Below are 27716 nucleotides of genomic sequence, written 5' to 3'. Positions count from 1 at the left end.
TTTCCAATTTTAAAGATGTATATTTTATTATTCTCAGTGGTTGAATATGTTTTGAGCAGATGCTGATTAATGCAGATAGTCACAGAGGAAGTCGACCCAAAAACTGATTTCATCTCTAACAGCTCATTTCTCGGTTCAGACACCAAGTTTCAAGCATAAAAACATCAATCAACAATAACAATTCTCTCTTGTGCATCATGTGCATTGAGTAGCTTTCTCCATACAGCTCTAACATGAAAAAAACAAAACTTTATGAGAATGGCAAAGTTGTCATTGTGTTTTCCAGTGTCATGTATTTATGGTACCAGTACACTGAACTGTGTATTATGTTGTAGCTGCTTTCTTATAATAGACTGGAAGAGTAATTGCATTTTTTGATGACATTAAGTAGCTGTAAATGGTCCGTAGCAGAGATAGCCTACAGGTACATCTCATAATCCATTATGAGTCATTATGAAATAAAAGGTGATGACTGTTCTCAAGGGTAGGGCAGGGACTTCATCTTATTGCTGTGGAACTTCAGTTTCCATGTTGCTTGGGCCCTGCTAAATTTGTGGTTAGGCTTGCCAAGCATCATGGGAATAGTAGTTTGACACTGGCTAGAAAGCTCTCTGTTGGCTCTCAGTGATTAGAAAACAAAATATAACGGTAACTGGCACTGCGCTTGGCGAATGTATCACGGTAGCATAATTACTTAAAATCCCACGCTGCCTCTTGCCAATGAGTAACCAAGCTTGTTCCGGTTTCCAATAAACGACAAGACACCGACATAGGTCTCAATTAGAAGAGGTTGGTTTAGGATCAGTGCTCCATTAGCTCTGCCTGGAACTGGGTCCGCCTTATGTGCTGCTTGGACGGCATCGACAAGGTGATTATTAAAGCTTGACAACTGGAGAGAAAAGAAAAGTATACATAAATATGTCTAATATATGGATCTTAGCAGCAAGGGTTGTGGCAACCGACAGGAAAACAATAATGGACAAGGATGTTGACGAGACGCTGTACACATTTAGTGACATAATTTCTATACACCTGGTATAATTATGACCCTTCATGGAGAACTCTTATAAAGAAGTCCACTGTAGTTGCTTTTGATTAGACGTCAAGATCAAACTCTTGACCTAAAGCGTTTTTTAAAATATGTGCTGGTTTCTATTTGTGAGATTTAACTAAAGCTGTGGTGTTCATGTTTCAGGCAAAAAATGTCTCCCTCCTACATAGTGCAGAGGGTGCGCACTGCAGCCTACGGATCTGAATTCCACAGAGCACCTGTCATAGCTGTACAAATGCCATTCTGTAGTGGCCATATTTGTGATTTAATTACACAGCAATCATGGCCCCCTCTTCCACCTACCTACTCAGCTTTACTGTCCTTGTCAAATTTTCATGCAGTACATATACAAATAAAAGTGAGACTGGAAATCCTTTATTCCCACCCACACCCCAGTGAAATTCAGAAGGCTTTGCTATGATTAGAAATGACAAGAAATAGTTTTGCTTTTATACATCCCAACAATGCTCCATAAAGGCGATGGGACAACATCAATAGGTTGCAAAAAAAAAAAACCTGTCTCCATGTTTGTATTTATCTACAATGATCCACATTCCCATATAATTTCAGTCCAAAATTGTCTTAAACCAGCTTACTTGAAGACATTTTGGAACATGAGTAGGCATTGGCTCCAACAGTTTAGTGATCAGAAGTAGCTCAGTATTCTTTCAGACTGTAGTAAAATATCCTACATAATAATCTGAGACTGTTGCAGTCATCCCAGCAGCCTACATTGCCTCAAACCCGTTTTCTGTTAAATGTCACACTAAATCACTAAGGAGGAAGCTGCGGAATGAGCAGGACCAAATGCCACCCTCCTCAACTGTAGATTAAAAACTGACTGTAAGGCCCAGTAATCAGCTGTTAATTGCAGAGCCCTAGGTAAGGTTGAAAAGTAGAGAGTTCTCTTAAGGGTTACTCACCAGGCAAATATTTGAGAATTGTTCTGAGCAGTTTTTCAAAGGGTGCTCTGTGAAGGTAGTGTAGGGAAGATCTCCAGATAAAGGATTCCAGCGAGACAGGAAGGATGGCTCACGCAGTTTGTCCCAATAAATTCTGAGTCCCTCTCCTTCTCTCCTAGGGAAATGAGATCATTGCTCAATATCCACAAATTACCACTTTTATTTATGCACAAATACATTTCTTTGTATCTGACCCTGTGTACAGTCAGAAACATAGTGTATATTTATTGTAGTAACTACAAATGTAGAGTACCTTCTTCAGTATAACGCAGGGCTTTGTTGTGAATCTAGGCGCCAGGTAAAAAAGTTAGGAGCCAGGATTTTTTTTAAACTAAGTTGGTCAGGAGTGATCTGATCATCATCAGCCCACTTACTAAACTCACAGCATTTGACCTGGAAGCACCCTGGACTTTCAGGTCAGTGCTGGGGTTTTTTTTTTAATTAATTTTTAAAAAAATTTAATTTTCTTTTTTAACTCTTTCGATGCTGATGTTCCATTGGAGCACAGCATTGACTGATATTTAGTCCCCACAAGCTTCTGGTGCCCATCAATCAGGGAAGAGTTATAAGGAGATTTCTGAACTATTTGAAGTACATCATTCTACAGTGAGAAAGATTATTCAAGACAGTTGCCAATCTTCCCAGGAGTGGAGGTTCCAGCAAATTCACCCCAAGGTCAGACCGTACAATGCTCAGAGGAATGGCAAAAAACCCAAGAGTTACATCTCAGACTCTACAGGCCTCAGCATGTTAAAAATCATGACAGCACAATTAGAAAAAGGCTATCAAGCACACATTGCTTTTCCATTTATGCTTTATTTTTGTTGAATAAATCATGACGTTGTTATGTGTTGTTGTTCATCTGAGGTTGTAGTTACCTAATGTTTAGACCTGCTAAGGAATAGTTGATCGTTATAATGTGTTGATATGTAAAACCATAGAATTCAAAGAGGGTGTACTTTCTTTTTCACACGACTGTATCAAAACACGTTGGTATTTATTTGAAGTCTTTATTACTATATCCAAAGTATGTTTAAATCAGTGGCGTACCTACCGGGGTCGCAGGGGTCGCGACTGCGACCGGGCCCCGGCGGCAGGGGGGCCCAAGCCAAGGGGCCGCACGAAATCGGGCCCCGGCGGCAGGGGGGCCCAAGCCAAGGGGCCGCCCGAAATCGGGACCCGGTGGAAGGGGGGCCCAAGCCAAGGGGCCGCCCGAAACCTTTTTACGTTTTTTTTTTTTTTTTTTTTTTAATAAGGCAAGCCGTGCCACGGAGCTGGCAACGGCCACCTAGTGATTAGAGCAGTGTGAGGGGTGAAAGCTCCGCCCCCTCATGCTCAGACTGCAGGAGCAACGTAATGAGAGCAGCATGAGGGGTGAAAGCTCCGCCCCCTCACACAGACTGCTGGAGCACCAGATGTTGTCACTCACTGACATTCTGTTTAAAAATAATACAGCGGTCTGCATCTATCAGGGCCCCAAAGTAGAAGTAGGTAGGTCAGTAAAATAATGTATTTAAAAAAAATAAAAAATTGTATGTGTGTATATGTCATTAAATTATTATTCAATTATTAATTAAATTATAAATATAAAAAGAAATCTATCTGTGTGTCTGTGGAGGGGGACAAACTGCATAGTTTTTTTTTAATTATTTTAAAAAATGGAGATTACTAGACTTCTTTTTATATAGATATATTTGTCTAGACACATATATAAACACATCCAGGCACAGGATGGGCTGTTTGGGGACAAAGATGGCAAACCCTACGTGTGTTATCTGGGTGCTGGTCTGGTTCTATGTGGGCAGTATGGACGCCAGGGCTGGCTTTGGGGTGTGCGACCTGTGATCTATGCCTATAATTTAGCGGGTTTTAAATATACCTTTAATGCAGAGTTTTTATGTGAATTCTATTTGATCTATATCTGCAATGCTGGGTTTGTGTGTTATTCTGTTGATCTATATCCGCTATGCTATGCTTCCATACATTATTTATGTATTCAAAGAAAAAGAGGCGCATGTACAAAAGGGGCCCTATGTACATGCGCCCCTTTTTCTTTGATTACACCCTATGTACATGCGCCCCTTTTTCTTTGATTACACCCTATGTACATGCGCCCCTTTTTCTTTGATTATGCCCTATGTACATGCGCTCCTTTTTCTTTGATTATGCCCTATGTATATGCGTCCCTTTTTCTTTGATTACGTCTGGTCTTGAACATCCTGAGGAGTGTTTTGTCGGGTTGCTGCAGTGCATTGCTAGGGGAGTCTTGTTTATTATTTTTAATTTTCACTTTTTAATTTGAACACATATCACGTGATAGGGTGATCTATATTTGTTTTTAAGCCTTATTTATGTATACCTGTAAATACAGGGTTTTTATGTCTTATTCAGTTGATCTATACACGAACTACAGGGAGTAAGAGGTATGGTTTAGTGAATGAGGGACAAGGGGACTCTGGGGATGATTAAGGGGGAGAGTACCATGGTCAGGGTCAGAAGGAGGAAAGACTGCACCCTAATGTTAGGCAATTTTTTTTACCCAGAGATAAAACGCCCTTTCTGAATTTGTAGTCACTTCAGTGGACAAAATATTCAATCTGCATATTTTATTAAAAATTATTAGTGGCACTAAATTGTGGCTTCAGATGTGACATGACTTTTTTAGTGTATCGATGTACTTCCAATCCCATCACAAAAGATTCTATCTCATACATCTGCCGAGCTCTGATGTAATCTTTATCTAGCATACATGGATGGTGAGGAGTTAATATTCTGTCCATTCCCTGCTACTTATTTTGGCCTTTTAACACTTTTGGTTCCTGGGATTGTAATGTGGTATTCTGTTATTGTAAAAAGTTGAAAAATTTGACAAATATGATTCAATATGTAATTTGTTGGAAAAAAAATTGTTGTGTAAAAATCATGTTTTTTGGGGGGTGGGGGGGGCCCATAACAGATTCTCGCACCCGGGCCCTGAGGCTTCTAGTTACGCCCCTGGTTTAAATCATTTAAGAGTTATATGCCTGGAACACATAAACACACATTTTCAGATATCCTGTAAAGTCTTTGTTAGAACATTCTTTATACAAGTAAGACCCTCTCAGGGAATTCTCATTATGTCCAGTAGTTGACAATTATGCTAGGTTTCTGACCAACTTAAACTCTATTTTGTGGTTTTATTAATAGTACCAAATATCACATTCTTCCCTTACCTCATCTACCCAGACACTCTATACTGGATTTTAAGACACTTGGCACAAATTAACTATTGTACCAAAAGGAAAAATTTGCATTTATAAATGAAAGTTGAAACCTAATAATTTTTGTATGTAATCCTCTTTAAAAGATTATATATCTTGATGGAGGAGAAAAAACACACACGCATACACACACAGATTTCAGTGCACGCTTTTATAAGAGAACAGTTTTATTTCAGTATTTGGGGGTTTTCTTTGTATCTGGAAACACAAACCCAGTTCAGTGAAACGTCGGTATGTGTGTTTAATGGAACTGCTTGGCCCTAGTCCACTAAACATAAGGCACAATGGACTGTTAACAGCTTTGTGTACAAGTGCTCTTTTATACAAATTTACTTATGTTCAAACTATTCAGTGTTTGCCCATCTGTCCTTAAATAAAAAGGTATGCATTTTTTGCAACCCCTTCAATACCAGATGGAAATCATCACTGAAATAATTAGGCTTAACATTTTCATACTTGGTAGAAGAGATTATTTTTATTTTACTTTTAATTTATTCCATTGTTAGGATGAGGGGTCTGATTTTCAGGGTCACACAATCTGGAGCTAGTGCTTAGACAATAGTAGAGAATACCTACAGGTCCTTTACTTATTAGCATTTTTCAATTACTGCTTGAAAACAGCTGATAAAATCCTATTAATGTGCATTTGGGAATGGTTTCCACTGTCAGTAAGTTGCTGCATTTATTTCTTCATGTTCAGGGGCTCAGTTTATCTGGAAGGTCATTTTTTATTGATGTTGACTAGGTGCTTGTCTGGCTAGAGTGGGTGGCCGTGTTGAAGCTGAGAGGTCCTGGTGTAGTTTACAAGCTGAGGCCTCATTGCAGGAACAGGTCATTGATCTAAGCCCATAACTGCCACATCAGTCATAAGCACACATGGCTACAGATGTTTTTGTATAATTTCGGTAAGAGTGTAAGTGCTAAAGACTCTTTAGCACTTACTTTAATTCTTTCCTCTGAATCTTTAATCACAAGAAGTGTTTTCAATTTCTACTGAGCCTGTGGCAAAAATATAAATGGAGCAAAATTTTACTTGATAAAAGAATAGTTTCTGCCAAAGGTTTGGGCATTTAACTAGGAATAAAATGGTTTGTTCCACAAAGGAAGAGTTGGCAGGAAGGTTAGCACTATTTCTCACCAAGGGCCAAAAACTGGCAAGTTTCTCCAGCTGGTCCTGCATAATGTATGATTTAATTGGCAAGGATACTTTGAAGAAATCTTACTGTGGATTACACAGGGCCAAACAATATTTTCATACAGCTCACAGGGCTTGGATCTTTGTAATATATAGTGCAGTCAAGAAGCTGCAAAATAATACTTGTCAACTCTCCCCTTGGTGAATACACACAACAGTGCTGTGAGCAAGGTGGGACTAGGAGGCTGTCTTGTGGGATACAAGAATAAATTCCATTCCAATGTCATTACTATTAGTGATTAGGCATGCAATTCTAGAATACCATATAATCTTTTTGGACGACTATCACAATGATTGAAATACACTTCACATATACTGGGAGTAATTCAGGTAAGATCCAGGGGACACCAACTTAATACTCTAATCGATTTTTTTTCTCCCTCTCTTTTAAAGGGGAGTACTACGTCTTTCCTACGTCTTTCCTATTCTGGTACCTTCAATCACACTTCATGGGCTGCTTGCTTAAAGAAAAAAATTACTTACATGTACTGTGTATGCACACATATATTTAACCTAATTATAGCTGCACCTTTATGGAGTCTTTTCACAGAATTACACAAAATAAAAGCATAGCCCCAAGGAGAGGAGAGATTTACAAGGAGAGTCTCTTGCAGTAAATGTTGGGTGTGTAGGGAAGGTATGCACGCAGAAAAAGGGAGGTACGCGGCCTGCCTTTACTTAGCGATCTCCTGAAAGCCTCCTTCATTGTTATAAGAGAAGGCCCCCCATCTCACCTCTAGAAATGTGACTCCTTTGTTTACTTTGAGAAAACAAAGAAAGTGACAGAGCTGGCATCACAGAGGGTATTAAGTGGTATTTTGTTGGCTGAATGACCTCAAATGAAATGTTTTCCATGACAAGAGGGAAAAAACGCTGGCACTGTGTCAGACATTGCACAGTGTCTCGAGTCTATCCATGCCCCCAAGGCTCTTACAAACCTGTAGGCAGGTGCTCCTTTATGTGATCTTTGCTCACCTGGCTTTTCACCAGCATGTTTTTGAGCCTTAACCTACTTCCCCTTAACTGTTTGTTAGCTTTAACCAGCATGGCTGGAATTACTAAATCGAAGGACCTGCCTAAAGGTTGATAGATTCATTTGAAAATATGGAACGTCAGAATGCCTTTTAGCAAACTGCTTTACATTGAAAAGACTCAAGTGTGGAAAAAAAGACTGAAATTTCTAGCTATCAGCTTTGTCCTATGCAAATATGTCAGAGTTAAACCATGCTCTATTTGGACAAAATGACAATTACACAGGCAAGCCACTTTAAACACTGGTAGATGGGTCGATGGTGAAATCACTGGCCTTAATGTTCCCTATTGAGGTAGCAGGTAAAATTGCTACTTCTCAATTTTCCTTTTCTTAAATTCCAGAATATTTAACAACCTCCGCTGCCATGGTTATTGCACCATTTAATCAAAATCTGCCATATCGCCTGTATACATATTTTAATACCGTACATCAGTAAATCAGTACATGGGTTCAGTCCTCCGCACAAATCTACAAATAAATGGAACACTACAATGCATATGATAACCAAATGTCCCTTTTAAATTATATTTCCCCACTTGTAAATTCATGAAGGAATTCAGCCTGGTCTGTTATTTAGGACATTAATGTCCATTAAAAAAAAAAAAAAAAAGGTTTTGCCACGTTTGTGTTTTGTGGTCCCTAAAACCCATACTGATAACCACCCTGTGGACAAATTTTTTCTCATATCAAGTCTGTCTTACAAAAATTGGTCTACAAGTCTTAGAGTAACAATGTATATGGTACAGCTAATTCCATGTTTAATAGGAAACATTTGTCTGTGCAGATGTGTAAAACAACGAGCATAGCTGGTAACATATGAAGAAATCACATAACCTCATATTTTTTTCATCACATTGGATAAATGGAATCTGAAGTTTGTACCTGTATACGAGTCTGTATAGTTCGTTTTTTTTTCTCAAAAAACCTCTGGAAGCTAAAGGGACATTTTCCACTCGCCTCATTCTCTCACTGCACATAATACTTGTGATCAAAACACAACGAACCCAATCTCGCTATACTCCTTTGGATATTCTGTGTGGCTAATTTTTTTCCTCTTATGTATCCTGTATATACCATAATATTTCAATATCTATCCACTGTTTATTGCTGGGCATGTGTAGGGTACCTTATTTTGGTGATTTTTGCCCCATAATATAATCATATATGTGAATAATGGCAGGGTCCCCTCAACCCAGCTCTCAGCAATGCCTCAGTGTTTTACGCTAGGCCTCCAAGTATGTGAACAGATTCCGCAATATACAGTAAACATACTCTTGGCTGCCTATTTCTCTAGAAATATGAGGCTATGGACACACTGTTCATTCTCCAGGAACAGTACATAGTGTTTGAAAGCCTGGTTTAAAACTGGCGCTTGACCAGGGTATAATCCTCTAGATTGGCTATCACTGACAGGATGAAGAACGCCATAGGAGATCACAGAAGCTTGTAACACACTTGTAATCCTATAAATCAGTGCTTCCTCTAATATTTCACTCATATGTCTTATTATTTAAAGGCTCAGACACTTGCCCTATGGTTCTAGGAAGGCCACGTTCTCAAATATTTCAAAGAATTATGAGATATCTTGAATTGCAAATAAAATGTTGGTTTTTTTGGCACCCATGTCTATAATACACCTGTAGGTTTCTAATGAAGCAATATTCATATAATTGTGATCAAACTGGTGAAAAGGTCAACTTCACAGCAACCTTTGCACCATTCAGAAAATCACTATTTCCCAAGGCTGCTTTTCATTACAGGAAAAGCACACATTGATTTCAATGTGCTATCATTATAAAGCCATGTGTACATGTTTTACCTATATCAGCAACTGTTCTAATTGAGGAATTTGATGATATATCATTGTTTTATGAAAATGAAATCTTTTTAGAAATTCTAATATCTTTTTAAAATGTCGTTTGAGACTACCTGTTGACAACTATGTATAATTAGATGGAATCGTGCTGCATTTTCTCAAGACACTAAGACCTCTAGTGGTGTAACTCTGAAATGCATGGTTGGCTTTAATTGGTGGTAAATGCTTAATTTTCACTTTACACATATACACTATTCAAAAGTTTGAGGTCGCTTAGAAATGAAAGAAACACACATTTTTCTATTAAAGTAACTTTAAATGTTTTAAATGACTATTGCAGCTGATAACGCCCAATTTTTTAGATCTTCATAGGCGTACAGAGGATATTTATCAGCAATCACCACTCCTGTGTTCTAATGTCACATTGTGTTAGCTAGTCCAAGTTTAGAAGGCTAATTGATTATTAGAAAAACATTTTGCTGTTATGTTACTGCTAGACATTGTTACCCCAAACCTTTGAACTGTACTGTATATATACAGTATATGGGTATGTGATAAAAGAAAATCAGATGTTAACCCCACAATCTGGCTGAGATAGAAGCATTTAGCATGACAGAAATAAAGCATTTAATATTCAATATTTTAATGTTAGGGCGACACACCACTTGGTCTATGCATCATTAGAGAAAGGGCAGGTTTTAAATAATTGAGTATGGTAGTATTTAGAACAATATGAACCAATTTTTGTGACTTTTAGGGCTAAAGAACACTCATACCCACCAAGCATTCTGAGCTCTTAGAAAAGAGGAAAATACAGGCACTTTCCATCCTAAAGAGCAACACGTGGATGGGTATGTTTGCCCACAAAGGAGATCTGTGCTCATCTAGCAGAGATCTCCCGTTCACTCTCTGGACTGCACTATGAAGAGCACAGAACTGGAAATAAAAGTTGACTCTGACACTTTAACTGTTACTGGACCCGCTACTCTACGGCCTGGTCGCAGGGCCTCGGCAATCCCTTCCGTACGAGCCAGCTGCTTCTGCGTTGCGAGCAAACTCTCTTGCACCGCCAAAGGGACGTTATGTCACATGACTTTGCTTCGTTCTTGCTTCCCCTGTGTGGTAAAAGAGAAGTTCTTTGCAAGAGTATGCAAGCAACGTAGAGGTATGCTGTGGGCCTGTGTGGAAGTATGCAAGTATGGGTGGGGGGGTTGTAGGAATAAGCATGTGTGAATAAATTAGTATGTGTGATAGAATGGATATGTAAGTGAGGGGGCAAATATGGCGCAGGCAGGCTGTTTGGGGCAAAGATGGAACAGGGAGGCTGATTGGGGCAAAGATGTCAAGTCCTGTGCATCCAACCCGGATGCCGAACAGGTTCTGTGGAGGCAATCCGGTACTGGGACAAGTCCTATATGTGCTATCTGGGTGCCAGGGCTGGCCTTTGGGGTTTTAGACCTGTGATCTATGTCTTAAATTTAGGGTTTCCATGCATTATTTCACCTACACCCTCAATGCCAAGTTTCATGTCTCATTTAGTAATACCTGCAAATACAGGGCTTGTAAGTCTTTTTCATTTAATCTATACCTGAAAAAGCTATGTTTTCATGTGTCCTTGTTTTTTGGTGTTGGAGCGGAGGACCAAAGCAAATGCTTGCCCAAGGTCCAATCAATATTAAAGATTGGCCCTGCATTGCAATATGGAGCTAGTTGTCAAATAATTTCTTCCTGACTAAAATGTACCTCTTTTACTAGTCCAACAACTGCCAAAGTAAAACAAGAGAGAAGGGAAAATGTTAAAGAGCGTTTGTTTGCTTTATGAACTATTAAGTCTGTGTGGATTTTAAGTAAAGTGCGGTATTGGTTTTAACCGGGGTGTGTAAATACCGTAGCTTCCATTTTTTTTCTTTTAATAAAGAACCCCGCATAATTCCAAAGGGAATATGTCATTCTTCAACCAGTCCCAACATGTTACACAGCGGGCAGTCTTACTTCAGGTTCTTTCAAAATTCTTTATGACGTTAAATCTGCAATATCAGACACATTTATCGCTACATTGGATATTATTAACTAAGCTTGTTGCTAAGCAATTGCTTTTTGAGGACTACACACCTCCCTTTTTTTCTTGCTGAAAACACATGGATTTGTTAAACATTTATCACCATGTCTGAACTTTCTAAATGAGTTGACCCTGAGGACCCTCACAATATTAAACCTTTTCACTGCCTGTCTCGGAGATTCTGTTAGGATCTGAGCCACCTGGAACTCCATACAGAACATGGCTAGGGTATAATGTTAATTAAAGCCCAAACCGGATGATGAAATCAGTGTAGATTATAAGGGAAATCTCTACAACTGTGGTTACATTACATGAAAATTAGAATTAATATGATTATTCAGGTAGAGACACAATGATCAGGTATAAACCCTCAGAGGTACCAGATCTTTATAATGCTACCAGCCTCACTCATATCTTCTTGCTAGGAGTTCATTATATTTATTATTTTGCATTTGTTTCTTTTGAAACCTAACTTAAGGCTTAAAAACCATTAGCGCTTAAACTTGTAATAATAGCTAGAATGGTCCTACCACAAACCACACTTACTACTCCGCACCTAACAGAAGTGGATTGTACAACTAATCAAATACGGACAACAGATATACCCAATAGATTATAAAAAGTTGCACTATTACTTTAAGGGAAACTACATCACAGAAGTTTATCTCAAATAAAAAATGTTTTTCCAGGCACTTTTGAATGTCGCAAATGGCTTGTCATAGAATGCTTGCACTTTATATCAGTAGCACTTTCGAACCAACAGCTAGCCACACATGAGTTATAGTGCATAGGAGAGCTTTTCTCTCAAATATGCTTAAATCAACCAGGTTCCGTTGGCGTTTCTAAGTTACATATATCCTCCTATTTAACATATTTTGAATAATGAATTTCATTACCCGATAACATCAGAGCCAACAACTCCTCCATGGCACAGTATAATCCTCAGTGCTATTGTGCTGGTGATACCAATATCAATTAAAATCACCACCCGCTGTGGAGTTTTAAAAGAGGGCATCTGGTGTCTTCCAGCCTTTGGCGAAATAAATGGCCAATAAAACTATCTAAAACTAAAAATAAGTGGAATTTTAATGATGCTCCTCGATGGTGTTCGTACAGTAGATAGAGACAGTCCAGGCACTAACCTAGCCGTAATACAGATTTACTGTATGATGTATATGGATACGGAATATCGTATTCACTATTGGTCATAGTGTAGGTTATAAACACTGTATAAATAACTATCTATTCAAGTACAGTCATCCTAAAATGCACATGATTGACGGCTCAGCTGCATTTCATGTTTATGAGGGTTTCTCACTGTTGCCCATAGAGTTAAACATTTGCACCACACGTGCTGCAGTAAGAATGATGATTCAGCACACTGCTTCTCCCGTTCAGGTATCCGCGTGCTTCAAATACCTGCCAAGCAGGCAACAGACTCACTTAGGATAAGCGGCACATTGAGGATCACAGTAGACATATCCCAGGACCCTGCTATTTCCTCTAATCGCCTGCCAAACCACTACCGCCATACAACTAACCCCTGCTAAGAAAGCAATATAGTCTGGCAATTACATTTCACGTAATGGACATCTGCAGGAGCTGTATGAACCGTACATATACATTGGCTCAGATATCGCAGATGTATTTATTTATTTTTAAAATGGTAACTGGTTATATCTATCGTATTGTAAAATGAAATGACTGCACATTGATAAGGGTAATTGTGTGTGAGTGCTAAGGGGGGGGGGCAATCTCCGTCACAGTTTTTAGCATAACTAAATGTATTTATTCAGCCACTGACAGATCATGACTTTTGCTTTTTAAAACATAGAATTTGACATCAGGTAGGAACCATTGGGCCCTTCTAGTTTGCCCCTTTTTTTACTGCTGTATAAGACGCAAGCCTTAATTGGTCCATGGTCTTCTCTCATATTCAGGATAGCCATATATCATACATGTTTACTGTATTAACCTTTACAACTTCTGCAGAGAGGCCGTTCCACTTATCTACCACTCTCTGTGTAATTTTAATCACTATAATAGTCTTGGGGATATGAAAAAAAAGGCGATTTTACATCTGTGAAGCTGGAAATTGTGGCTAAAGGTGATACAGTGTATTCTAACCCTTTATAGATAGAGCAGATACCCCCTTATAGAGAGAAATTATTATGCATATGAAGAGGATAGGAAACAAAGATGCATCCATCTATGGTATATTTATAATGGGATTTCTAAGAAAGTTAGAAAGTTTATTAGACATTAAAATAACTACTACTGCTTAAAGATCGAAACCATGACAAGTAGAAAGATACAAACACTAAAGGTATTTCTGCTGCTCTGTGTGGAATGTTAGTACATGCTTAGCAATCCTGTTCTTGATGGCCCTATCATCAGACCACACTGGGCATTACTCGACCTGCCACACCCCGACGAAACATGGGCCATTCTTGGAGCCTTGCCACCGAGGCATGGTCAATTAAACAATCCAAGGAATTTGGTACTTGAAATCCCAGCAGCGGCATTCGGAACATGATCTCATGTGACACTCACATTCACATCCCTCTTAACTACCATTAAATACATAAACTGCATCCCTAAGTCAGGGTACACAGCATGCATCATACACCGTATACACTTACCTGTCATCAGTTTATTGATTACTGGCCTACAGCCTGTAGCTCTGCACCCAGGGTGCCTTATGGAAAATGTATTCTACAGAGATGTATGAGAAACCATCCATGTTTTCTAAATATATGAGGATGCATACCGACCCGCCATATTCACGGTATGCAAATGCAACATTGTTGTTTTGTTAATGATATAGTCAGACTGTGGCAAAACTTCTACTGGATGTCTGATTTACGAAATCTGATTTCTACCCCCCCACGCTGAGTTGATTATTGGGTTAAGACATGTCAATCTCGTAAATCCTTTATGTTACAAGTTTGTATACTTAAATGTCTTGGAATGGAAGGCCTTCATATCAACTATATATATCTTCTATGGCCCTCTGGCCTAATCTGATCTCATTATATAGGGCACAGTCGTTCAAAAGACAGCCTTCAGGGATTTTGAAAACTGGAAAACTATCAAAGACTTAAATATACTTTGTCACTTATCTAACCCTCCATATTAAAATGGTGGACACAGCTAGTTTGATATTAGTTAACGTGATTAGTTTGTGCACCTTATGTGCCCTTAATGATTATTCCCTTATTGTTTCTGATGACAGGGGATTCCTGGTATTTCTGCTCACTCCTGTATTAATAAATTTACTACTAAGGCTATGGTCACCAAGGTGGTAAGTATATTACACTATTCTGACATTGTTTTATTACATGCAATATTATTCATATAGTGTTGTCATTAATATTGTTGTTTTCTTTTACATTCAGGAATTAACTATTGGTATAAAATGTCATAAATGACTAATATAAGTCAACTTTCATCTCAATTCTATTACAGAATTACACTATTATTCTACTAAAATTACCCATACATTATGTAATAAAGATAATTTATGAAACACTACTGCATATGGAATTGAAATCAAATTTATTTTATCGCTGAGAATATATGTCTTTTGACATATGAAAGAGATGCTTAATTTTTTTTTATTTTTTTTTTATTGTTTTTGATGAATGGAAAAGCTATTCCAGGAAAGGCAGCTGCTATATTTCAACAGTATCATATCTATTGTGCTAGGATTCATCCTCTATAATGTGTAGCTCAATTTATGTGACAATTATGTATGATGTGACAGGGTACAATCCTACTGTATATAACTAACAGATCAATTCACTATGAAATACCATACTTCTGTATGTATGTTGTGCTTAAAGAATATTAATATTAGAAAGCCAAAATCAATATACCATTAATAGACAGTACTGTGTAAGTTACAGTACTGAGTGCCTAGCATCTTTTTCGATGTATGGTCTCACTTCTTCTGGTCCCTGTATAGACTTAAGGTTTCCATGAATATCACTTACTGTGGGCTATATTGCCTTTATTCGCTTTACTATTTAAGTACAGTTGTCATTTTAGAAAACAGTTGGTTATTCTGCATTTTAATAATGCAGGCACAACAAAATGCTGTGTAAATTACCACTTGCCAAGTCGTTTTAATTGGTCCTAACCTTGACATATAGCACCTCTATATTAAGAGACTTGAAAACGCAGCTTGATGCTACTTGCATTATAGACTTACCGGTATTTATATCCAAGGGCTGGAATTATTTTTCGCCCACATATTTTAGATAACGCATAGAATTCTTAATGTCAGTTTGCAAGTGCAGATTCCTCAGTACATGACTAGTCTCATATTCATGAGAGAAAACAAAATTACCAAGTGAAATGGGATGCAGATGTGAGCACTTTGGAGTATACTCACCAATCGGGGAACATTTCAACCCCCTGGACTTACTATGCACCATTAAATGCCAACCAAAGTGATCTCACCGATTTATCTCACTACAATGCACAATGAAATTGGCGATTTGAAATGTTCAATTCTCATGCAAACTGATGGGTTAGTGAATACACCTATTGAACTCATAAACATCAAGATGGAACTTTCAAAATTGCTTAAATTAACTTTTAAGAACTACTTAAGATTAATCCTGTCTGGGCTTTGGTTGTCATAATTTCAGAGAGTCTTAAATTATATGCTTTTAATGGCCATTACATGGGAATCCTGTGCTGTATTGTCATGTAAGGTATAATACATGTTTAAGACCCTTCCTGAGCATTACATGTTATATTGCAGATAAACCATGGTAGGTCCTAAGGACAGGCATGGCTCCTACATGTTCACCATTGACACCATACTTTTGTGCTTTGGTACATTCATCTTTATGGATGTATTGCTTCTTCACTCCTAAAGCTGGGTCCATTTTTAAGTCCCCTAACTTTTATATTCGTCAACTGTTGATCCACGGTGTAAACAATGTATCTCTGAATTACTTACAATACACTGGACAACAATTTTATCTAAATAGTTGCTATCAATCCTGAACTGTTGACAGATCAATATGCGCTTCACTTTTTTGTATCCTGGTTAAGGAGATTACAAAACTGCAGCTCTAATAAGGTGTAAATAAATCCCAAGGCAGGGCACATGGAATACAAACAGACCACAAAATAATATTGTAATAAGAAAAGCATGTTACACATACTGCACATACAAAACAGTCATTATGTGAGCCACCCAGACCATAGAACTCAAAAAAGCAAACAAGCATGTTCCACCAAATTAAATGGCAAGTTGCAAAAAGAAAACAATTTCATAATAATATTTTCTCAGTATTAAAACCCAACAGCAGATAGTACAGGATAAAAAAAGATGGCTTGTTGCTAAACAACTTAAAGAAACAAAGATAAATAGTTTACGCCCAAAAAATAAAGAGCACATTGTAATGCCCACATACTATATATTTGCTTCACTTAGTTCTCATGGATGGTTACATTGTATGTACACAATATGTAGGTTTTCAACCAAAAGACTAGGAAGTTTGCTATCAATAATTAGAGTTAAATGTGACAAAATTAAGAATCAATAAATCACTTGGAAAACTTGGCAAAGTGAGCACTTGTGCTGGATTGCCAATAGTGGTCAGCACCTCTCCCCAGGGACTGTGGCAGTGTGGGATGCCAGCAATAATTTTATTATTATTATTATTATTTTGCCATTGACAGCTGGCAGTGCTAGCAAGATGAGCAACAGGTCAATGAAGCCTGAACACAGATTTGCTTGTGAACTGGTGTTGACCACTCCTTAGACCCTAAATACAAATACCAGGTCAAGGTGCATCATGCCTTACCAGGCCATTCTACATCGGCTACATTTCATTTGAGCACTAAGCCTATCACCATGTAAAGAATTGATAAAGTAGCAATTCTGTGCGTTTGCAGCTATTGTTGGACTGCATTTCCCATCATCCTCAGTTATTCTAACAATCAGAAACAGAGTTTGGCTACTTTAGGTAATTGGCACAGGAGATAATTGCGTGCACATTATGTTGGACCACCTTAATATGCAGAGGTGAAAATCAACAAATAAACAAAAATCACTAAACCTTTAAAACAAACAAAAATAAATTCACCAATTGCCTCCAAATTGACTTAAACATTATAAAGCCAACTTCCATATAGGACAAAGAGGGAAAACAAAATACAACTACCTTCATCTGTCTCCATGTTATAAAGAAAAAAGCTAAGTGCAAAAATAAATGACACACCCTCTGTACAATAAATGTCCATATAGAAGCAAGTGTGTACTAGTAATAACAGTCCCATGCATATAATGTCCTGTTATTGTAAGCCAATAATAAGAAACAAACACATCAGCAGTGATCTTAAATCACTGTGTGCATCTAGAAAAATCCAAAAATATAATGCTTAAAACCTGTTTATTGCAAAACAGGAATCTGCTGCAGAATAGCTCTACAGCCGACTGGATCATAGTTCAGCAAAATGTCATCACATTGGCCAAATATTGTTAACAATACTGATCATATTGACATCCATTCAGCATGTATCCACATGTCTATATTGTATTTCCAGTTGCAGTGTTAATTATACCTTCATAAAGTCATTTGATTTTGTTATTATTTTTATATTTTTATTAAAGAAGACAATGCTTACAGACAACATTGCTTTAAAGATTTCCTTTATGTTCACTATACTACCTCAGCAGAGTGTACCCACCCATTACCCTCTGGCAAGTCTATGCTTCAGAACATCACATATAAATCAGCTAATCTGTTTATATTTATAAATTCTAAGTCAGATAGAACAAACATGGTTGTGCTTTCATACTTATTCATCTCATACATTGTGATGCTCATTTTAAGTCAAGTACATCTACTGGCACGACAAACCATAATAGGGCAGCTCACGTGCATACTGCGCTAGAATTACCCTAGTTTTGAATACCGCCGAATGGAGTACCCACAAAAAGCAAACCTCTGCCATATCTTAATCTCTTCATGACTTCATGTGTAAATGCTCTTATTTCTCTCGTGCTGTTTTGCACTGCTGGCCCTCCAGACTAGAGAATGGGTTTGCATGTCCTGCCACCCTCTTTACTTCTAGGCTGAGCCAAGTAACGAAGGAGTAGCGGAAGAACGGACCACCTTTCCAAAGTCGGTAAGTGGTCTAGAGAGGAAGGGGCTCTAGGTGTCAGGGACCTGGAACAATCTGATTATGTTGCCCTATGCAGTTTTGTTTGCTAAGTTACAGCCAAGTACTGTATAATTTGGGCAAATTTCATCTAAATGTATACATAGCCACATAACATAAATAAATAAATAAATAAAAACAAGTGTAAGGGAGTAGATGCTCAGACTGTCTTTTAACAAATAAGACAACCAGCAGGATCATATGGTTATTCTTATTTTTTTACATAGTGCCATCATATGCCAAAGCGCTGTACAATGATAATACCGAGCACTGATAAAACATACAATTGAAATGTATGGTAAACTAGTGGGGAAAAAAGTGCTGTAGGGAACACACTGAGAAAAGAAACAGTATCATCCTCTCAATTCTAATAATATATTATGCTATTATGCTATGAAATTACTGGGATCATGAATAAAAAAAAAAAGCAAAACTTTTTTCCAATGCCAGGAATGTGGGACAGGCAGGGGCTTGCTGGGACTCGGTAACTGGCATACCTGCGTGTATCCATTCACAATCTTCCGTGTAATTATCTTGCTCAGGGAGGGGTTTCTGTACTAAACCAGTGGTACAGTATAGGAATACATAATAATGAATAGATAAAAGTGTGTCCCCCACGCCCAAGTAAGAAAAACAGAACCCACAGTATCCACAGTTGTCACGGTTTGGCTATTGATTGCAGTAACCTAGAAAAGTCAAATGTCTGTTTAATTTGAGATTAGCTCTTTGCCTACGGTTGACTTTACCTCTTCCACCATAGCTCAGGGGTAAAAGATTATTAATTTCTTGATCACCCCAACCTGTCTACATTCAATCTGAAGCCCACCACTGGTGAAGCCTCAAGGACTCTCTGCCTGTGGATCCATTATAATCAACAGTAATCATTTCCAGGATCAAGACTCTATACGTCTTTTGGGAGGACTTTGTGTATGAAATAAAGTGCTGTATACGGTAATTCAGCTGAGCATTAAAACCGAGCATTAAAACTTGGTTTTAGTTAAGTTGCTCTATAAACATTGTGTATTTCCAGAATTGGAGGCTCTCGTCGTTGTCAGTGATATTTTGGGTGACATTCTCTGCTCAAACATCACACTGAGCCGATGCTTTATGGCAACACTAATGCTAAATCCTGCTTGTACACTCTGTCAATCTGCCCCCCACACACAAGGCAGTGTGATAAGGAGTTTATCTAGTAGATAAGGCTATGATAAAAGAGCTAGAACGCACCCAATTGGCTAATATGCAGCTGTCTAAAAACACTATACAATGCAAAAACTAGAACCGTTTTGAAAAATAAATAAAATAAGAATAAAAATACATTTAATCTGATACAAATAATAAAAAAATATACCCTTTAACTAAGAAACCCTACAAGTGTCAGCCTTATCAGATATCTAGGGATTGGCATCCTAGGGGCATGTAGAAGGCTAAAGAGGAATAAATTCAGTGCGTAGATTTGATCTTGTACCAATGCTACAGCTTTCTGTAAGTCTTTGGTTATAGTGGAATATAGCATCAATATATCTGCTCATTTCATGCGACTCCAGAGACCTCTACTGGTCTACAATGATAACAGGTTAAAGGTTTATGTGTTGTGTTTACATAAGTAATTAGGATCTTAGAAGTCTTGTCTTTAATTCACAGGTCTAAGTAGAACAGCATCATTAAAATGCTGTACAATGATCAGGCATCCAAAATACTAGACTATCAGGCCACATAAATATTCCATACTACCTACCTGCCCCCTTTGCTCCTCTCACAACCTGCGGCTATCTTCTACTGTTGTTACCTCTTCCTACTCCCTTGTTCAGGATTTCACCCGCGCCGCTCCCCTCCTGTGGAATTCCCTTCCCCGTTCCGTCAGACTTTCTGCCTCGTACGCAACTTTCAAAACCTCTCTGAAAACCCACCTGTTCAGGGAAGCGTACAACATTCCTTTCCAGTACTCCCAACCATCATCTTAATCAAGCCATCTGAACAATCAACAGCTTCAACACATCATCGGAACCAGATCAACTCATCCCCATCCAAACAGTCCTCTCCTATTGTCTCACTCCTCCCGACTAGATTGTAAGCTCGCAAGAGCTGGGCCCTCCTCTCCTTTGCACCAGTTTGTTATTGTATGTGTTTCTAAATTGTTCTACTGACTCTAACAGCGCTGCGGAATCTGCCGGTGCTTTATAAATAAATGTAATACTTACTTATCAAGAGATTTAGGAGGGAATGAGAACGGTCCTGTACATATCCGGTCTATGAAGTTCAGAGGGACCTTCTGTATCTGCTGGCAGCAAAGCATGATGAAGTCATATTTGCAGATAAAAAGGCTTTTCTCAGTTAAGAGAACAACCCGCTCCTTCTCATTATTCCAGTGATCAACCCTAAATAGAGAAAGAATAACTATATATAATGTACAGTTTCCATAAACAACTTGCATTTGATGTCGCTTCTGTTGAGATGAACATGCGTCTGAGGAAGGGGTGGTTGTAGCTTTTTAGGGGCCTAAGCTTAAAAGAAATGTAGAGGTGCGACATCTTAAGTACAATTTATGAAAATTGATAATTACACATAAACAAAGAAACACAATACTTTATCACAAGTTTATTAATAAACAAGGTGCATTAAAATCATACAAGTTGAAGAGGAATGTGTGCCTGACCTCTCCTACATGTTCTGAGGGGACCTCTTAGGCCATTTAACCTGCTTAAATGATACCTCCACCCACTCATCAGGCATTTTCAGATGGGTTGTTAATTTAAAAGGTTTCTGAAAGTTCTGTAGCATGCTGCATATTGTGGAAAACAACAGGTGGTTTAAATAAATGACCAAAACTGGTTTACAACCAGTAGTATGAAATTTCAAAATCTGCCATATGGTATTTCAGGCAGGTTTTATGCTCTGTTGATTAATGCCAAGTTTTTGTTTGTTTTTTCTTCTCTTATTTAGCTACATTAAACATAAGAGAAAATAAATCATTACATTGCATATAGTTTTTCACACGTATTTCTCATAGTTGTGAACATCTGGTTCAGTCCCCCTCATTAGGAATGGAGGAGTGCAAATCATAACAGACCTGACTCCTCTTTCTCTACTTTACCATTTTGGTCCTTGCTTATTCATATAAATCTATAATAACTTTGCTTGGGAAATGTATAAACTCGCTCCGGCTTCTACACATTTTCAATGGCCAGAGCTTTTGGTCACCCCTTTTTGTAACACTAGGTCTGATGGTGATCCTTAGACTGGAGCTGCTTGCGGCTAAAGGACTCTAAGCCACAAAGCTTTGTATGTTGTAAATGCAGTTCCAACTATTTCCACTAGGTTGTCTAGAATTAAAAAGGACCTTTCCACCATAATTGAGTCTCATTAATGAGCATGTATTGGACAAGAATAGATCATATGCACTGCATGTTATGTAGCCATTGTGCTTTCCATTGTTATATAACTGGTCCATGTCGCTGGGCTTTCACTTGGGTTGAAACTTGTCAGGTTAGGAAAAAACAGAGAGGGGGCTACTTTTCTGCTAAATTCACAATAACAACATTGAGCAAGCCATCTGGTTGTTTCACTATACTAGTATATACTGATTATGCAATGTTGAGTCTGTCTACGTCCTCAAGATGGCAGCAAAATCCTAAACTCGCAAATATAACCAAACTAATTTTGTGACAGCTTTTTATTCTGACGTTATGGTGATACTGATTACTCATTCTGAAAATTTGTTTAAAAAATATCTCCCATCTGGATTATGAATAAAACTGTAAAACCTCACAGGTTTTAGTGACTATAGGGCTTCATTTAGAAAGATTCTGACAGAGCTTGAGAACATGAAAACAAGAAAAAAATAGGCAGTTTTTCAGCAAAATCAAAGGATCTAACACACCACCCCTTGTAATTAGGGAATAATGGATGAACTGAAATGAGCAAAGAATTGTATATTCATAGCATGTAAAATTACAATTAAAATATTCATGGGGAATCTAAGTATATAGTCTACAAAGCAGGTTCTCGGGCAATCGTAATTAAAGTATTCTTTACAAATCACTATTTCCCATCTTTGTTATACTTATCTGTTTACCATTTATTTGGGGTAAAGGCTTCTTGAATGTTACTGTGTGTTTAACGTAAAGTGGAGTTTGTAGGAGAGATGCAGTTTCGACTTACTTGACCATGTCATGCATTATGATGGACAACTCCTTGCTAGTTCGTTCTGTATGAGATCTGTTGTTCCAGAATAAATGTATAGGTAAATCAGTGTTATTTTCTGAAAGTGACCTTAAAGGGAGAGAAAAGCCATCATATGCACATTAATGCATAAGATAGCCTTGTGGCCCCTTTCATTTTTTTGTGTTGTCCGTTTTGCAAATGCATCCGGAATTCTGCAGAATCCCTATTTATACATTTGCGCCATTCCCCACCCTGTAGCTAAATGCCAAATTGAATGTAGCATGTGATATACTCACCTCCAGTCAGCTGCCACAGCACTGGCTTGGCGAATCCTGTGGGTGAAGTTCTGTTGATACCCCTGTGCACATGTGTGAAAAGTCAACCCAATGATTTTAATGGGAGCATCTTCCTGTCAGTGATTGAGTGCTTCAAGCAGCCAATCAGTGGCAAGAATTGTTGGACCATAGAGCAGGAGGGCAGCTGCTGCAGCAGGACTGCAACTTCTAGGTCAGGTAAATACTTTATTTGTTAACGCACTCACATAGTACTTTAACATGTGTTCTTCTTTTCTGGGGTATGAGGGACAATTAACTGTCCCTTTCATGATTGAACTATACATTATCCATATAGGCTACTTCACCCCTTATGGCATGAGAGATTTGACAGGCCTGGCCTTTAAAACACGACTCTCTTGCAAACTCCCTCTGTAATGAATAATCCCAATCTCATGAAGGACCTTGGAGCGATGAAGTAATCTTATCCATTGAAGAAAACAACCGAAGATATTTATTCTAGTCATGGGAGCTAGGCCATACTGAAAATCACTGTGATTCACATTATAAAATGTTCCAGAGAATGTAACTGTGAGTATACTGTATATTTAATCCTTGGTCACCAGATGGCGACAAATAGGCAGCAGAGAAGTGGTCTGGTCAGTTGGACACAGAGCCTGTCTGCTACTTAACTACTTAATTTCCTGGCACAGTTACTGAGGGAGATAAAACCCAAAAGTGCAGATAGTAGACGTCTATTTTACGTTTCAGAGGCCTGGTGATCGATTTCACTGGCTTCAAGGTGGTGCTTTGTGTCTTGCAGATGCTCCTCAGCAGGTAGTGTTCCTGGTGTTTTGTGTTCAGCTTTTTTATGCTTTTCATCCTGCGCAATTTTAATCCTTTGCTGTATTAAATTTGACTATATTTGACGATAGTCTTTCTCCTTTTTAATATACCAGTGGACCTATTAGATTGTGACACACCCTTGAACACTACTGTGGCTGGAAGGTCGCATATTGCTATCTGTACTATTATGTTTTATTTTATCTCCCTCTTTAACTGTGCACCCCCTATTGTATGTCGAAAATACACAGAGAAGGTACTTGGAGAGGCAGCCCACCTCCACGGAAGTTCTTTTAATTGCTGCTTTATCCTACTCACTTTTTTTGTTACATTTCCTAATCCATGGGACCATTCATTTGATGCATTATGAAAGGCCAACCCTAGTGCAGTTCTCTAATAAGAGGGACTGTTAATTCATTTATCAGGGATTTCCCACAGTACCAATGCTTTATGAGGTACCAACTGCCTTCTAGCAAGAGTAGCTCAATGACATTGGCCTTTCCTAAACCCCAGTGACATCTAACTTGCAGACCCCTAAGCCATCCCTCACCACTGGAAACCTATACTCTCACTATATTGATTATATAACAGTGGGGTTTCGGGAAGTACAAACATAACTAGGTGTTGATCCCAGATATCCATTCTGGAGATCTAGCAGGGCTGCTTACCACTGATTCACACATTGCAAGAATCTTAGAGTACCAAAATAAGTGATAACCTGGTACCTTGGGTCCCACATGCACAAACAAGCAGATATCTGTAGTAGACTACTACCCTAGACCTCCAAACCTTTCAGTCCCCAAGCATTCATACATTCCCAGACATGTAGAGTGATGGTCCATGGACTAGAAGTGGTAGGTGACCCCAAGAGACATATACAAATCTAAAGGTACATTATGCTTAAGACATAACAGAAACTTAACATAACAGAAACTTTTCATTACTCGTATGGAGTGAAATTTCCTCCATAATACATAAACTCATTTTGAATTCTTAAATGTGTCTGTCTCTTTAACAAAGGAAAGCATGCTCAGATATAGTGTGTACAATATATCCCTCTGCAAGCTGTTCCCTGCCACCTGCTCAGTGCCTTAATTACAGAATGTATCTCTATTCCCGATTAAGGTGTCATCAATGGCGCTTCACTGTTTTTGTCATTATGTTTCTTCAACAGCTACCTACTGGGGATGTATTTACCTATAAACAAATGATTCCAGTGCCAATGCAGAGTTGGCACAAAACGCTAATTGTGCTAGAGCATTTACCAGTCTCTATCACGTGTAGACAAGGAAATGATCGCTGAAGTCTGCAACAACATCTCTGATGTTATAAGCAGTGATACTGCTTCATTTAACCACAGCGGAGAAAAGCATACTCACTCAACTAAAAGCCAGGCGCTGTTTACAGTTTCCTTCTCCTTTGTCACCACTTGGTTTTTCAGATCTTCAGTAGCTTGGTCAAAAGCTCCTGGCTGTGAAGATAACATGCAAAATTAAAGTATTTTTCACCCCTCTCATAAATTCAATTTAAAAAAGTTTTTCTTGACTTAACACAATGCTTCACAAATGAGGAGATAAAATATAACATAACTAAAAACAACAATAGGCTCTTTTTCCCAAACAAAAACCCTCACAACTTTGACTGATCACATATAATAACATAACAAAATTGCCAACACACAAAGTAGACTATTTTAATGTTAGCCTCTTCCTCTTTAAGCATTAGCTAAAAACTATTCACTTTTGCCTTTTGGCTGAGAGCAAGTACCTGTGATAAGGGGAAAATCTTCTGGTCTTAAAGCTCAGGTAGGTGCTTCTAAGACCCCAAGGAGGCCCAACTTCGGTGTGCTCCGCATTTTCTATGTGGTGAGGTGTACACCATGTTTATATATAATTATATATATATATATATATATATATATATATATATACACATACACACACATACAATATATATACATATATACATACAGTATATATTTTATTCAGCCATGGCCTTTTAAGTGGCAGGTGGATGATTCATTTTTATAATACCAGCCAAGGGTTTATTCAAATAATGCCATTTTCCCCAGTTTTTACATCCTCAATTATGGCACCTTTTACATGTGCACGTGTGATTTCATGCACAGTTTTTATTTAATGTTTATTTCAAACCATCATATGTTGCAATGATCCACTGAACCTGTTTATTTTGCTGGGATGGGCTGTTCTTTTGGTCTCCATCCGCTTAAAAATGTCAGTGGCTCCTTGGGGACAGGTGTCAAAGAGATCTGTTACTCCTTTTGGCCAGGGAGTTAAAGAAAAGGGGTTGGGGTCATACCACCCCAGAGGACGAAGACTCGGGACTTAGAGGTCTACTTTGGTTCTTACTCAAGAGTACTAAGGACATTCTGACCACAACATTTCACCAGAACCACTGCACTTTAGGCTTTAAAAAAATAGCCACAAAATATTCCACAATGATTAAGATATTGAATCATAACGGTTGGGGCAACATTCACCTTTGTGTTGAAATTAAACTGTAATGATTTTCTATTCTACTAACTTTTAACCTTATGGCTGAGCATTACTTGTAATGTGTCATGATGTTTACTGCCAAAGTTTTGATTTCTAAATTCATTACTTTCATGCATTATTAAACTCTGTCCTAAAACAAGTAAAAAAACAAATACTGTATGTGTTACAGTGCCAACATTTTTAGCAGAATTAAAATTAGAATGATGATTTTATATTAAATCCTATTACAGAAACTAAGAATTAAAGAAAGACAAAGCTTGTGCTTCATTTATGATTCCAAAATGCATTGCACAGATTGGCACATCACCTGAGTGGCTGTTGTGGCACAGACATCTGTAACATTGCTCCCCCAAAATCTTTAGACAAGCCATTAATTAAGAGTAAAAACCTCTGGGTTATCATGTCCCTGGTGGTCATCTGAAACATTAACATAATGCATGGTTACACTGGTGATTTGTTGAATGTATTCTCATCTACTTTAATGTGCTTTACGCATGGCCAACTTAGTCAAGGATCACAAGTAAGCAGTGATATACAAGTCTGTACCTGGATGAACCTCTTAGCATCTACACTACCAGAGATGAGACCCAACTTTTGAAGAAAAACAGGTAACCATAGCAGAGTCTTAAGAATGTTTTTCCCTCCTTAGGGTAAGGGTGTGAGCATCGAAAAAGGTTGGATGGGGATTCGATTGGGATACAAAGAAAATCGGGTAAAAAAAAAGATGAATGAGTTCAAGTGGCTAGAGAAGCAGAGTGGGCAGCCACAAGGGGGCTCTTAGAGAACAGGTAGAAGTTAGTTAGAGTAGATGGGCTAGTTGAGTTAGTTAAAGTGATATTTTAAAAAAAATAACCTGAGACAATGCCCATCTCAAACATGTCTAGAAGGCAAGTTTTGCAGTATGCCAAAAGTCTGTCACTTATTATGAAATATTTAATGCATCTCTAGTGAAACTGCATGCGTGTTTTCTATAACAGTTCCTACTAACGTCCATAAATATTTTTTTCTTGTATCTACCACTTTTAGAAAATGTATAAATTATGCAATCACCAATTAGTTTTGATTATAACTGCATATATCATTTTTGTTCCCCACCACATATGGGGAAGTGAATAAATATTCAAACACATTTATATGACATAACATTCTGGATAATAATCTTTACCCTGGCAACAAAGAACTTTCTTAGCAGGAAATTCTGGTTTGAAGAAACAGATTCAGCGTTCTGGAGCTGTCCCTTTTCCATCGGCTCTTGTGTGCTCTGTGGGTCTAGTTTAACCTCCGTTGTAGAAAGATCTTGGTCTCCCAACTCCACAGGACGAAGATCCTCACCCTTAACAGTCTGGGCCATAGTTCAAAT

The 27716-nt window shown here is 38.1% G+C and overlaps 1 protein-coding gene across 1 annotated transcript; it reads right to left on the bottom strand.

Annotated features, from left to right (window-relative positions):
• TPRG1 (tumor protein p63 regulated 1) lies at window positions 1-27716 on the bottom strand. Its single transcript, XM_053459526.1, has 5 exons — window positions 27522-27716; window positions 25220-25311; window positions 20763-20939; window positions 1975-2128; window positions 1-889 (listed from the first exon to the last, which is right to left on the bottom strand). The coding sequence occupies exons 1-5, from the start codon at window positions 27705-27707 to the stop codon at window positions 695-697; spliced, it is 804 nt and encodes a 267-aa protein (XP_053315501.1). The 5' UTR covers window positions 27708-27716; the 3' UTR covers window positions 1-694.

This window comes from Spea bombifrons, chromosome 3, assembly GCF_027358695.1.
Source record: "Spea bombifrons isolate aSpeBom1 chromosome 3, aSpeBom1.2.pri, whole genome shotgun sequence".
In the NCBI taxonomy this organism is placed as follows: domain Eukaryota; kingdom Metazoa; phylum Chordata; class Amphibia; order Anura; family Pelobatidae; genus Spea; species Spea bombifrons.
Note: the sequence above shows the minus strand (reverse complement) of the source record. Positions and strands in the feature narration are given on the sequence as shown.

Coding starts and splice junctions, on each gene's coding strand:
- TPRG1 (XM_053459526.1), bottom strand. CDS start 27,707: ATGGCCCAGACTGTTAAGGGTGAGGATCTTCGTCCTGTGGAGTTGGGA. Junction 20,940..25,219: donor AGCGCCTGGCTTTTAGTTGA/GTGAGTATGCTT, acceptor TTCTCTATTTAG/GGTTGATCACTGGAATAATG. Junction 2,129..20,762: donor CCTCCTAAATCTCTTGATAA/GTAAGTATTACA, acceptor TCATTTCCCTAG/GAGAGAAGGAGAGGGACTCA.